The sequence below is a fragment of the Odocoileus virginianus genome, chromosome 16 (assembly GCF_023699985.2).
Source record: "Odocoileus virginianus isolate 20LAN1187 ecotype Illinois chromosome 16, Ovbor_1.2, whole genome shotgun sequence".
NCBI classification, from domain to species: Eukaryota; Metazoa; Chordata; class Mammalia; order Artiodactyla; family Cervidae; genus Odocoileus; species Odocoileus virginianus.
In genome coordinates, this window is record NC_069689.1 from 60,063,203 (window position 1) to 60,078,354 (window position 15,152).

The following is a 15,152-nucleotide window of genomic DNA, read 5'->3' on the forward strand; positions in this document are numbered from 1 at the left end:
GAACTGCCAGAGCTGGAGTGAGCACCTCTCACACTGTGGCAGCCACCCAGAGTTGCGACCGCGAGGGGGCAGAAGCGGGGGCAGAGGCGAGTGACGCGATGGAGGGAGATTCATAGGGAGCTAGGATTGCTCTGAGCTTTCGGACCCGGTGACTGAGAAAGCTGTGACACCGTGAACAGAAAGAGAAGTCAGGAGGCAGAGGCACATTTGGAGCAGAGCTGAGGAGGGCTATTTTAAGGCTTGCTGAGCTTCAAGTGTTGGGAAGTCGTTCAGGCGGAAGTATCTTGCAGACAGTTGGAGGTGCGTGCAGCCCTGGGACTTAGGAGGGCGTCAGTCTAGGCTTGAGAAAGAGATCTGGGCATTCTGTGCACATCAGCGATGTTTAAGGTCAAAGGACTAGGAAAATTCCAATAAAGAATGTCTACTGAGCCCAGTCCCAAGTGTCAGAGACTCCCAAATTTCAGGGACAGGCGGAGGAAATGGAGCCAGGAAAAGGAAGTTAAAGTGAGTAGAAAACCCAGGACTGTCTTTTTTTTTTTTTTTTTTTTAAATATGTATGTATGTATTTGACTTCTGGATTTAGTGCCACACACAAACTCTTAGTTGAGGCATGTGGGATCTAGTTCCCTGACCAGGGATAGAACCCCGACCCCCTGCATTGGGAGCACAGGGTCTTAGCCACTGGAATACCAGGGAAGTCCCCCCATGATTGTCTTGAAGTTCAAAAGAGAAGGAGGAGAGAATATATAGGAGGGGTAGGTGCTGTTAAAAAAAAAAAAAAATCAAGGAAAGATTTGAACTTGACCCTTAGGAAGTCTCTGGTGGCCTTGACACTGGGCAGCAAGGAAACCCTGATGAACAGGTAAAGGAGGGTGTGCTATAGCAAACTGTGCTCCAGCGATTCTGCAGGGCAGTGGGTTAAAATGCTAAAGCGCATTGGTTACAATAACGCCCTGATTTCTCTTAACATTGATTATTTTCTTAGACAAGACGGAGCAGAATGTAGCATCCAGAAATCCGAAACACAAGCGTTTCCAAAGTCTTAATTTTCCTCATACAAAAGAAATGATGAAGATTTTTCATAAGAAATTTGGCCTGCATAATTTTAGAACTAATCAGCTAGAGGCGATCAATGCTGCACTGCTTGGCGAAGACTGTTTTATTTTAATGCCCACTGGTATGTATTTTTAGATATGAATTGGCAGGAATCCATTGGCAGATGTTAAATGAAAGCCCTTTAATAGAAATAAAAAGAACACCTACACCATATTTCTATCATTTAGGGGCCTCTAACCCTCCCATACCACAGTTGGGAAAGTATATTACTTCATATCCTCTGTTCTGGTTGTTGACATGATAACATTTATTGCCCTTTAAGATCCTCACCTCAAAGCTCATTGTGTTGAATTGATCGAGGATTTTCCTTTGGGAATTTTTCTTTTTTTCTAGTCTAAATTAGCCTGGAACAGGAACAAAAAAATTACTGTCAGAGACCACAACCACTTCTGGCAGTTTATTTGGCCCAACCTCGTGTGGCCTGGTGGTTGAAATCATTGGCTCTGGAGTGATGCCCTGGGCTCAAAGCACAGCTCTGCCACTTATTAACAGTGTGGCCGTGAGCAAGGCACTTCACCCCCTAAACCCAGGCTCCTCGTTTGTGCAGTGGGAATAATACCAAAGCACCCACTTCACAGAGCGTCATGAGGATTAAGTGAAAAGCCTGGAACATAGTTCTTGTCTTCAGTTTTGAAGAGATCCAAGACTTCATTGTGCTGTTTAAGTGTATAACAGCTGTTGAGTGATTTACAGTCATGCAAGTAAGAATATTAAATCAGCCATTAGGATAAGAAGCAGGGGAACATTGTAAATCACCTATGCTTCAATTAAAGAAAAGAAAGCAAGCAGCAATGTGGGAAGTTAGGGTTTCATTACTTACATCTAGTCTTCCCTTTGCCTCTTACTCGCCTTTGTTGTGACCTCCAGCAATCAGTTGTCCCCATCCTCATTAAATAGCATTGACTGGGCATCTGAATTTTCTCAAACTGACCTTACATTTTAGATGGTGTTGGTTTGTTTAGTCAGCAGCTTTCCATACTTTATTAACTTGTTGTTCAGTCTCTGTCTTCTGTTTTGACTCCAGTTTGGCACTGCAAAACTAAAACTGGAGAGGGAGGGCCCTGGCATTTGTCTCGTCCAACAACCTGAGGCATTGGCAATTCAGTGGTAGAATTCTCACCCTCCTCGTCCAGCAATTTTCATTCAAGGCTTTCTAAGACCTTCTAGGGTTTCAAGGGGGCATTTTTCAGGGTATTCTTCTCAAGTAGACTTTTAAAGTATTTCTGATGCATTTAAGTTTCCTGCCCTGATTCTTGCTTTTGCTATCATGTGTACCTATATAAGATTGTCCTAAAGATAATTTTTATGCATTTAAGTTGCCCACGTACTTTGGCTCATTCAAATATGGCATATTTTGGCACCATGGAGAATATCACTTGGTGTCCTATTAGTTAATTACTTTAAACTTTATATGTCATTTGCATTGTACATGTTGCCTTCATGCTCTCCACATAGAACTTGATGTTTTTGGTCATTCTCTTTAGGAGGTGGTAAAAGCCTGTGTTACCAGCTCCCTGCCTGTGTTTCTCCTGGGGTCACTATTGTCATTTCTCCCTTGAGATCACTTATAGTGGATCAAGTCCAAAAGCTGACTTCCTTGGATGTAAGTTAAAACACTACCAGTTATAATGAAAATACTAAGAATAGCATAACTTAAAAACAGTTATATTTTAGTACTCTGCGTAACCTTTTTTATTAAATAGTTCATGAACTATAAGACTGAAGCACAGCAGTTATATTAGGTTGTTGCATTTAAGTACAAGTCTTTGGAAATTCTGGTACAGATGACTTTCTAGAGTTCAATCTGGTTTTACTCTGTAAGAATGCATTTTAATAAGAACCTTTAACCTGTATTGCTGATGTAAATTTGTTTTTTCTAATATGGAAGGATTTTTTTTTTTATACTACTGTCATATTGGCTTAGTTCTCACTCCCTTAATATCTTAAAATGCACACATATGTGCATGCCCACACACATATGTCCTTTTTCCTCCTGGCTGAGGTTAAGAAAAGTTTATGAATGCAGTCTATTAAATCCTGCATACTGTGATCAAACAGAACTCTTCTTGGGGTTATGAACCATCACCCCTCAACAAGACCACTGGTTTGATTTTTCTTCCCAAAGATGTCTCAGTACAGAGATGGTAGCCATTGTTCAGCCATTCATGAGGGTTGTGGTCCTTTTAGTGTCGTTGTCCATTAAAACCCAAAAGATGCATTTACCTGAAAAAAAAACATGGCCATACATTAGAATTGGAATCTCCTAGATGCTGAGTTCATATTTATCTTCCTTACAAATCTGAAAAGCTTTTAAAAAAGTAAAGAAACAGGGAAAAAGAAAAGGAAATAAACAGTGAGAAGACCATTTGACTTATGGTTAACAAGGATTTTTTAAAAATATGTACTGATTATTATGTTGAGATTCTCTTTCCTTTGACAGGTTTGATATGACTTATTAAATATTTATAAAACCTAAAGATAAATGTAAGCTTGAGTCAGATTAATGTGTAAAATTTAAATTGTTTACTACTTTTATGCTTAGATCCCAGCTACATATCTGACAGGTGATAAGACGGACTCAGAAGCTACAAGTATTTACCTCCAGTTATCAAAAAAAGACCCAATTATAAAACTTCTGTATGTTACTCCAGAGAAGGTTTGTATTTCTATCATTTTAAAATATGATATTACAAACTGCCATATGACCCAGCAGTCCCACTCCTGGGCATACACACCAAGGAAACTAGATCTGAAAGAGACACGTGCACCCCAGTGTTCATCGCAGCACTGTTTATAATAGCCAGGACATGGAAGCAACCTAGATGCCTATCAGCAGATGAATGGATAAGGAAGCTATAGTATATATACATGATGGAATATTACTCAGCCATTAAAAAGAATTCATTTGAATCAGTTCTAATGAGATGGATGAAACTGGAGCCCATTATGCAGAGTGAAGTAAGCCAGAAAGATAAAGACCAATACAGTATACTAACGCATATATATGGAATTTAGAAAGATGGTAACGATAACTTTATATGCAAAACAGAAAAAGAGACACAGATACACAAAAAAATAAATAAAATAAAATATGATATTGCAGCTATTTTAGAAAAACAAGTTCTCCTTACCGAGTAAGGAAATACTGAGTCTTTCCCTCCTGTGTTTCTCTCCATTACTTCTCACATAGAATATTACACGCTAGTCATCAAATGTACACAGGTCTTTGCTTCCATCAAGTGGTCCTCTGTGACACCAGTTAGGGGTCCTACAGTTTAACTCAAATTTGACACTACCTACCCAGAGATAGTGTTAGACCCCACAGGTTAAGGGCTCAGTCCCTCGAGATTACCACCCTGCTCAAGGTGGCAAGCCACAGGTTACCCACAACTTCCGTCTGACTTGGCTGCAAATCTGAGGTTCCTGTGACCTCCTGCTTGAATTCAGTGACTTGCAAGAGCAGCTCACAGAACTCAGGGAGACACTTACCTACATTCACCAGTTTACTGAAGGCTGTGGTAAAGACCTTCAGATAAACAGGCAGATGAAGAGGTATACAAGGCGGGTCCTGAGCACAGGAGCTTCTGTCCCTGTGGAGTTGCAGTCTGTCAGCCCCCAAGCACGTGGATGTGTTTGCCAACCTAGAACTTCTCTGAAGCCCATACTTCTGGAATTTCGTGGAGGCTTCCTCACGTAGGCATGATCAGTTATAGTCTCCATTTCTACACTGACTCCCTTCGCTGGAGGATGGGAGAAAGACTCAAAATCCTAAGCTTTTTATCCTGGCGTAGTCTTTCTAGTGACCAGTTCCCACCCAGGAGCCCAACCAGAGTTGCCTGAGTAGGACCAAAGGTGCTCCCAGTGCTCTTGTTTAGTCGCTCAGCCGTGTCCAACTCTCTGTGACCCCATGGACTGCAGCCCACCAGGCTCCTCCGTCCGTGGCATTTTCCCAGACAAGAGTACTGGAGTGGGTTGCCATTTCCTCCTCCAGGGGATCTTCCTGACCCAGGAATTGAACCCTTGTCTCCTGAATTGTAGATGGATTCTTTACCACTGAGCCATCAGGGGAGCCCCAGTGCTCTAACCATGTAAGAATTTACAAGGGTTTCAGGAACCCTATTTCAGGAACTGGGAGCAGGGACCAGTTTATTTTTTCTGTTATCTCATTAAAGCCCACTAAAATACATATGTTTTTAAATTTTTGACATAATTTCTGATGCATTTAGTGTAAGAATTCCTCTATAACTTTCATTGAGAAACCCACATGGTAACATTTTATTGTAACTGCTCTATCATTCTTTCTCAGTTTTTCCTTAAACATTTCAGAGTAAGTTGCAGACATGATATCCTTTCAACCCTAAATACTTCATTGCATGTCCTAAACACAAAGAATTCTCAGTACAATTAACAAAATTGGAAAATATTAATTGCTGCAATACTGCTACTTTATGAAACCTTATTCTAATTTCACTAGTTATCCCAATAATATCCTTTATAGCAAAAGAGAATCCTAGATTATCCACTTTCTTCATGTCTCTTTAAACAATTTCTGTCTTTTATTATCTTGACAGCTGAGTGAAAGCCAGTTGTGGACTGTCACACAATTTGATTTTATATTTCCTCTTGATTAGATTTGCATTGTTCATTTTGGGGGAATATCACAGAAGTGGTGATATGTTCTCAGTGCAGCCTATCAGGAGGCATTTGTCAATTCATTCTGTTATTGGTATTGTTAACTTCGATCACTTGGATAATATGGTGTCTGCCAGATTTCTCCACTGTAAAATTACTTTTTTTGTTGTTAATTATTCATTACAAGAATAAATATAATTTTTTTTGTAATTGTAGATCTGTTATTGTGGAATATTCTGAAACTGTAAATATCCTATGTCTCATGAGACTTTGACTTGAGTTTTACTGTCCCCACCAGTTGTTATTGTAGTGGGTGCCAAGTGATGATTCTTCTCATTTAATTGGTATTCTTCTGTAAAGACAAGCTTTCCATTTTACCCACATATTTATTTATAGCAATATGAAATTATGAATTCTTAAGTTAATCAGTGGGTTATAATCAGTTACCATTGTGCGTTTTGATGTTTTAATTGTCCTAGGTTTGGCCAGTGGAAAAGCTCCATCACACTGGCTTCTGTGTCCTTCCAACATGTCTGTCAAGACGTGGATGCCAGATATGGTCATTGCTACTGGGATGTTATTGTTTCTAGGCCCGGTTATGGACGGAGCTGTGAAATACACGTACATACAGGCTTGTATGTACAAGCCATGTATATATAGGCTTCCCAGGTAGCACAGTGGTAAAGAATCCTCCTGCCAGTGCAGGAGACATGAAACGTAGTTTCAATCCCTGGGTCTCGAAGATCTCCTGGAGGAGGAAATGGCAACCCACTCCAGTATTCTTGCCTGGAAAATCCCATGGACAGAGGAGCCTGGTGGTCTACAGTCCATGGGGTCACAAGTTGGACTTGACTGAGCATGCACACATGTGTGTATATATTGTACATATGTGTGTATATGATTCCCCCAAACAACATGCACACATGTAACACATGTCTGTAACCCTGTCACCAGTGTAAACGTGTGTGGCTCCCAGATACACTGAGGCAGAAAAATTGTTTTAGAAGCACTGACCTAATACATAACTGTTTGCTAAATGTGGGTGAACATTTTAGAGTGTCTTATCTGCTATTTTCTATTACTTTTTCTAATTCAGTTCGTAGATTGAAATCAGAACCAATTTTATGTAGTTTTAATGCAACTTAAGTCACAGTGAAACTTAAAGACAACCAGATCCTTATGGTGATGTGTTTAAATGGTTTCAAATGTCTGACTAACATACTTCCCGTCTAGGTCTGTGCGAGTAACAGGCTGATCTCTACTCTGGAGAATCTATATGAGAGAAGGCTCTTGGCACGTTTCGTCATTGATGAAGCGCACTGTGTGAGTCAGGTAAGTACCATTCTCCTATGTCTTGACATACCAGTAAATACATACCGCCGACAGTAGATCTTGAGTGCCAAGAAGAAAAAATATTGATTGAATTATTCTGCTATTTCACTGAAGAATAATGTGATTCTTAATATGTGTATTAAGTGTATGCTTTATATAAAGAAGATCCAAGTAGTCTAAAAAGCAGTAGTGTTGTTTTTTTTTCCCAACTAGTGGGGACATGATTTTCGTCCAGATTACAAAAGAATGAATATTCTTCGCCAGAAGTTCCCTTCTGTTCCAGTGATGGCTCTCACTGCCACAGCCAACCCCCGGGTACAGAAGGACATACTCACTCAGCTGAAGATTCTCAGGCCTCAAGTGTAAGTTGTCAGAAGTTATTCATTTTAAAACCTGGGGGCTGTGGTTCCCCAGTTGTTGCACAATAGGATCACTTGTGGAGCCTTCAAAAATCCCAGTGCCCAGGGTACGTGCGTGGTAAGTCACTTTAGTCGTCTCCAACTCTTTGCGACCCTGTGGACTGTAGCCCGCCACGCTCCTCTGTCCATGGGACTCCTCAGGCAAGAGTACTGGAGTGGGCAGCCGTTTCCATCTCCAGGGTGTATTTCCATCTCCGATGCCAATTACATCAGGATTTGAGGAGCTGGGAGCCAGTATGTATTGTTGTTGTATTTTAAAAAATTTTTTAAATTCCCAGGTGATTCCAATGTGCATCAGAATTTGGGAACCAAGACCCTGGGGCTTTTATTCAATCACTGAAATTAAAACTTATCCAAGTACCAATTTTGGAAGTAGGGATAAAGTGCATGCCATACCTTTTAAACCTTAGGATGGTCTCAGTAATAAATTAGCTTTTATTTTATTTTGGCACCTGTGTAACCTAGAACAGGGGACCCCAGCCCGGGACCACAGACTGCTACTGGGCTGTGGCCTGTTAGGAACTAACAGGCTGCATAGCAGGAGGTGAACTGTGGGCAAATGAGCAAAACTTCATCTGTATTTACAGCCGCTCCCCATCGTTCCCTTTACCTTCTGGGCTCCACCCCCTGTCAGATCAGCAGCAGCATAATAAATGTAATGCACGTGAATCCTGAAACCATCCCCCACCCCCCAGCTCCTGTGGAAAAATCGTCTTCCAAGAAACCAGTCCCTGGTGCCAGAAAAGTTGGGTGGGGACTGCTGTCGTAGAGTGTATGTAATGAAAGGGATAGACAATACTGCTCTGTCATTTTCCTCTGAAGTCCCAGCTCTATCCAGGATGTTGAAAATAGTCCAGAAAGTATATGCAGCAGCTTTGTTTTTACTTTGTTTTCATCTCAACAGCAACGTGCTTCTTCTTGCCACCAAATCCATAACTATTCAATAACAAAAACTTATAAGAAAACGTCCCCAGTATAGGTTGCACTGAGTTGTTTTGTACCTCTGTATGACTTTGTAAAGACAAGTACATTCCCTGACAGGTTCCATTTACTCAGCAAACATTTACTTAAACAACTGTTGTCTACCAAGGTTAAAATATTTTTTCCTTCTGATTTATTAGTGGGTGCTTTGAGATTGAGGAATATCTGAGGGAATAATGGCTGCTAATGTATTGGGGTGAATTTTTAAAGCTTGGCTCACTTGGAAATAAAGAAAATAAGCTGGCTCTATAAATATTATGATCAGTAAAGACAACAGCAGCATTTTGGTGGATTATGAGAAGAGCTCTATAAGTGCCATATGTGGGGACAGATGTGAAGGTGGTATTAGTCACTCAGTCGTGTCCGACTCCTTGCAATTCCATGGACTGTAGCTGGCCAGGCTCCTCTGTCCTTGAAATTCTCCAAGCAAGAACACTGGAGTGGGTAGCATTCCCTTCTCCAGGGGATCTTCCCAACCCAAGGATCGAACCTAGGTCTCCTGCATAGCAGGCAGATTCTTCACCATCTGAGCCAGGAGGGAAGCCCTAGTGTGAAGGGATTTGAGATTAAGATAGCTTCAGAGACCTTTTGCAGATTAAACTGGCATTCATAAGCCCAAGAATTTTAGAGTCTTCAGAATTTTGTGCAGGTAATCCAAAAAACTGGATTGCAGTATTTTAATTTCACTTGCAGAGGAGTGTTTATAAAATTTGGGAGAAAAAAGATCATTTCTTCCATAATTGATTTATATTACAACATTTTATATTTAAGATGTCTTATAAGTTTAGGTTCTAGTGAAGAACCCACATGCTAGAAATTTGCTTCTGCGAGTCTTCCACTGGTTTATAAAATCCTTTTTAAAAATAGGCAGTGTTTTTAGCATTTTTCCATCAATAGATACCAGATGCAATCTACTGTTCTTTTAAATCAGTAATATTAATTGCCAAATGCCCATAATTAAGAGAAGTGATGCAAATTCAATTCACCTTTTGAATAGCTTTTTGGAAGTATCAAATCTGTCCTTTTTGAGTAAGCATTGCATATATAGGCTCAGAGGCAGACACCTGTAATATGTTCTCCCAAGGATGTGTGGGAGAGATCTTAGAAAAGTCATGGATTGCACATTCCCTGAGTCTAGCGTGTGATGCCCTGTGTATACTTGGCACTCGGTAAGAATGAATAAATGAAACATATGGAAGAATTTTGGTAAATGTGGGTAAAATATGAAAATTTGGGCAGGTCTGTTGACTCCTTTAATATATTTGGTGCTTCTATATTTGGGAGAATTTAAATCCCTGAGTTGAAACTAAAAGATTTAACCAACACTTTCTGTTACTTTTTTTTTTTCCGGATCTTCTTTTCTGCCCATACACCCCTTGTTTGGATTAAATTTCCCCACTGCTGTGGTGCCATGGCCCTGGTGAAGACAGGTGCCCCTAGGGCTGAAGCCACGGTCGCTGCTCTTCTCTCCTACTGCCAGTCTATGATAACATTCTTCGTCTTTGGGAAATATGAGGAGGGAAATAAAATTGATGGGCTTTATTCCTTTTCTTCAGGGCCTTATAATATGAACTGAGAAAGAAAAATAAGAGGTAGACATTTATGTAGTTAGTATAACAAAGAATACTGTTTCTCTTTCAATTTCCCCATAGAATTTTACCCTAAGGTAATGTATTTTTATGACTGAAGTCTTATTGCTTACTCTGTCATATTTACCTGAAAGAAAAACATATATAAATTAATTGGTTTTTTTTAATTTCCTATAGTAAAATTTTTTTTTCCCACTCTAAAATTTTCTTCCTAACTGAACAAATGAATTATATATAACATTAGTGGTACATGACTGATCAGAACAGCTTTAAATACATTTTTGAAAATAATTCTTAGGGATAAATTTTGATGTGGAATGTGTAACTTAATGAGCTAGGACTTTTTCTCAGTACATTTATCTATGGATCAATCAAGTCAGTTCATATTTCTTATTTTTAGAGGTATATTTTATAGCATTGAGAAATGTTGCTCATATAAGCATGTAGATAGGAATGGAAAGCATTTTATTCTAGCATTAATGCTCAGTTATTTGAATTCCTTCTGGTATGTATGCCAAAATTATATAATGATATGTCATCAAAAATTATTTGTAATGATCTCTCAGCTGACATCTCAGTTAAGTCCTCCAAATTTTGTGAAAAGGAAAGAATTCGGAACCATCTGACTGGCAAAATAAGTCAGATGATTAGTTATTCACTTTACTTTTACTGGGAAATACACCTTTAAAAATATGCTTTACCAAACTTTTCTAATGGCTGTTAGATATCCTTGTTACTCTTTTCATTCGAATGATTCATTTATCCAGGAGTTGGGGAAATCAAAATACTATAAGCTTCAGTACATCTTTTCTAGTATATTTTTGACATATGTTTTTATTCTGTGATATGCTTTTAAATAATAGTTTTGTCAGAACTTTACGACTGCCAATTAGCTCTTTCAAACGAGACATGACTAGCGTGAAACCTAATTGTCAAAGCCAGTTTTCATTGTCAAAACAATTGGCCAAATTAAACTTATTTTCTTATATAAAAAAAAAAATTCTGACTTTGTTTTTCAAGTCACATGAACTACTTAGTACGCATGCCCATGAAGGTGCCTCAGTTCCAAAAGCAACAAGAGCTGAGCACAAATTGATTCCATTTCCTAACATCACTTAGAATGACTAGAGCTTGACACCCTGGACCTAATAATATTTACCATTTCAGTGTGAACACCAGTATTCCCTTGGTGGAAGATATTTTGGGATCCAAAGCTTTTTAAAAAAAAAAATATTGAGACACATTTGACACACCACCGAATTCACCCATTTAAAGGTTAGAATTTACTGGTTTGTTTGTACTTTCACGGGTTGTGCACCCATCCCCCGAATCTAAGTTTAGAACATTTTTATCACCCCAAAAAGAAACCTAGTGCTCAGTAGTCACCACCCATTCTCTCCTTCCTGTTTCTGCCCAGCTTCTTTCACTTAACATGTTTTCAGGGTTCATCTATGTTGTAACATATATCAGAATTTCATTCCTTTTAAAAAAAAAATTATTTATTTAACTGCGCTGGCTCTTAGTTGCAGTATACAGGATCCAGTTCCCCAATCAGGGATCAAGCCCAGGCCCTCTGCATTGGGAGCATGGAGTTTTAGTCAGTAAACCACCTGAAATCCCTTCATTCCTTTTTATGGCTTAACAATCTTTGTAATAGGCATTTCACATTTATTTATCCACTTATCAATTGATGTGAACTCTAATTAGAATATCTGTTATTTCCAAACATCCCATTTCCAACAAGCCAAGTAAGATTTGTTATATGTAATGAACTCTTTAAGAGATTTAACTTTTTCATTATAACAAATTGTGTGAATACAGTGGACCCTTGAGCAACATGGGTTTGAACATAGGCATAGTAATCTTCCTCTACATGTTTTTGTGTGTACCTGTGTTTTAATTTCTCTTGGGTATATCCCCAGGAGTGGAATTATTGCGTCATATTGTAACTATTTTTTAACCTTTTGAGAGCTTTCGAAAGTGGCTGCACCATTTTTCATTCCCACCAGTGATATAGTGAATTCTGATTCCACCAGAATGTGCTTTTGTCTCCCCTTTTTTGACCCAAAACTTTTTTGTTTAATGCATAAAACACTGTTCTGAAATTAAAGTGTAGTGTAAAATGTAGGGGAAATCAGTAAGGCCATTCTTGTGTATAATCCTTTCAGCATTCCTATCAGTAGGGAGACTCATGTACCATTCCCAGCTTAAGCCCAAATCATATCAAGTTTTTAAATTATCTACATCATTTGTATTCCTGGGCGATTCTTTTTATGCCTAAATTTTATCAGGACTGCCATTTCCTTTGCTGTGGCAGTGATTATAAATAATTAATTGAGATCAAAATAGTCTATGGGTGTATCAAGTCTCTCATCTACCGTCTTGCTGCAGTATGCCACACATTCTTCTGCCATCTCAAGCACTAAAAGATCTCTTAGTGTTTTGTACATATACATGATGTCTTAAGTGGGATGGTTTCACAGTATTGTTTAGCAGTCATCTCATAAGACGTTGTGCATAATGCATTTCATGACAATAGGAATGAAAGAAGCCAGTTTCATAAAGTGAGCATCAACTTCTCTCCCGCCACCTTCCTGTCAGTATATCTGAAATCAGATCATCCCAATAAAAGCCAGAATACTTTTTTCCTGATGTTTTACTTTACTCTTAACAGAAATGTGTAAAGCACTGAGAGACAGGAAGCCCTACCTGGGGTCTCTGGTACTTGGATTAGAGAAGGTTGTGCTTACACCCATACTACATTTCAGTCGTTTTGTTTGGAGGTTTTTACATCTGGAACAATGTACATGGTAAAATTTAGAATGGGTGAAAAGTAAAGTTTGTTTTTCAAAAGTGAGAGACAGTTGTAAAAGGGAAAAAATGGTGCAGGAGTATTGAGCAGAAAGGGCTTCCCTAGTCGCTCAGCAGTAAAGACTCTGCCTGCCTTGCAGGAGATTTGGGTTCTATCCCTGGGTTGGGAAGGTTCCCTGGACAAGGAAATGGTAACCCACTCCAGTATTCTTGCCTGGAGAATCCCATGGACAGAGGAGCCTGGTGGGCTACAGTCCATGGATTCGCAAAAAGAGTCAGACACAACTTAGCAACTCAACAACAATGAGCAGAAAGTCCTGATTACCAGCATTCTCAGATCCATCTTTTCTTGTTTGTCTTTAATATTTGTTTATATATTTGGCTGTGTCCGGTCTTCATTGTATCATGCAGGATATTTTGTTGTGGTGTGCTGGGGCTCAGTAGTTGCAGCTCAAGGGCTTAGTTGCCCCACAGCATGTGGGATCTTAGTTCCCCCACCAGGGATTGAACCCACGTCCCCTGCATGGGAAGGCAAATTCTTAACCACTGGACCACCAGGGAGGCCCCTCAGATCCATCTTTTAGGGGAAAATTCATACATGTGAAAACAGAATCTGGAAATTGATTCCTGTAAGATTATCTTTGCTCATGTACCTTTAGACAGTCTTTGTGAACTCCTAGCGGTATGTGTACCCCAAATTTAGACCACTGATTTGGAAGAAGTTGAACTGTGGTTTAGAACTCTGAAAAGAGGTCTAAGGTGGGAGTGAAGTTGGAACTCACAGGTATATTTGGATGCTGTTTAAAGCAGTGAGAGTGCAGTCCCTGAAGAGGATAATACAGGGGAAGAAGGAAAGAGCCAAGCGTTTTGGGAGCTGATTCTCCTGTAAGTGGGGAGAAACCCCACGGGTGTGAGAGCTGATAGAGGTTTTGGCAAGGCTAGCAAACAGCAGAGAGTGACCAGGAAAGGTAAGAGAATGAGGTCTGACAGACCAGGGCAGGTACCAGATGCAGTTGATTTCTGCCGCCTGCTGCGTGACCACCTTATCTGCATAGTGGTCCCCTCAGGGACATGCCTGCCTCACATGTGAAGCATTCTTTAGTCCTAAAATTAAGTGTTTATCTTGATGTCAATGGCAACCAAACCTGGACCCATCTAGCTTGAACTTAGATAGAAAGACAGAAAGGCAGTGTTTTTAGTCCCCGTCTTTCCTTCCTCTGATCCCTACCCACTGTGTATAGACTACCTCCTTACCACAGGTTATTGCAGTTCACGATCTTCGTTCCCTTCCATCCACCCAGGCACTGAGATGTCTTCATTCTCTAACCATAACTCCTTAGTTCATTTTCTCACTCCTTCCAGGAGCCATGTTGGAACCTGGTGCAGATTCAGGGTCTCCCCAGGGCCAAGGACCCTATAACAATTCCATCATCCTTCTCCAGTTTCTCAAAGCTCTGATAAAGCAATTTTGGTAGAATGGTAATGCCAAAAGCCAGTTGGTTGGGCGAACAAGAGGATTCTGAGAAACCTGCCTTTGGAGGGAGAGAACAAAGTGGGACACCAGCTGCAGTGGAACGTACCAAGGGTCAAGAGAAGCTTTTGTTGTTTTCAGGATTGGAAGGTCCAGGTACACACACAGAGATAAAAGGGAAGAGGTTACAGAAGAGACTAAAGCACAAGAAAGAGATAATGGAAAGGTAGAGCTCACAAAGCAGATAGGGGACGTGGGGGACCAAGAGCGAAAGCCAGAGGATGAAGAGCACAGAGCAAAGGGCAGTGATCAGGGTCTGCAGCCTTCACCTCCTGGGGCCTTGCAGCCAGCTCTCCACTCTTGGTGTGTGTGCATGCCTAGTCACTTCAGTTGTGTCTGACTCTGCCACCCCATGGACAGTAGCCTACCGGGCTCTTCTGTCCATGGGGTTCTCCAGGCAGGAATACTGAAGTGGGTTGCCATGCCCTCCTTCGGGAGATCTTCCGACCCAGGGATCAAACCCACGTCCCTTGGCATCCCCTTCACTGGCAGGCAGGTTCTTTGCCACTAGCACCACCTGGGAAGCCCCCACTCTTCTGTGCAGTTAGAATTGGGGGATGTTGGTAGCCTAAAGTTATGTATGGTTTCTCTATGAATTTCTTCATCTTTTCAATAATGTTTTAACCATCTCTGCTTTTAATCTACCTTGTTTTTGGAAACTGGGCTCCTGTCTTTTCTGCATATTTTTTTCTTTTGCCATCCTTCTGATTGTCATCGAGAACCGTAGACATACCCTCCTTA

At 40.3% G+C, this 15,152-nt stretch overlaps 1 protein-coding gene across 3 annotated transcripts in view; it reads left to right on the forward strand.

Moving 5' to 3' along the window:
• The window catches only part of BLM (BLM RecQ like helicase), an 87,038-nt gene that overhangs the window by 37,575 nt on the left and 34,311 nt on the right, over positions 1-15,152 (forward strand). For all 3 annotated transcript variants that reach the window (XM_070478316.1, XM_070478317.1, XM_020905791.2), the window contains 5 exons: positions 986-1,177; positions 2,601-2,719; positions 3,659-3,772; positions 6,982-7,080; positions 7,294-7,442. In XM_070478316.1, the coding sequence (XP_070334417.1) occupies positions 986-1,177; positions 2,601-2,719; positions 3,659-3,772; positions 6,982-7,080; positions 7,294-7,442 (673 nt within the window). The remainder of the gene's footprint in view (positions 1-985; positions 1,178-2,600; positions 2,720-3,658; positions 3,773-6,981; positions 7,081-7,293; positions 7,443-15,152) is intronic.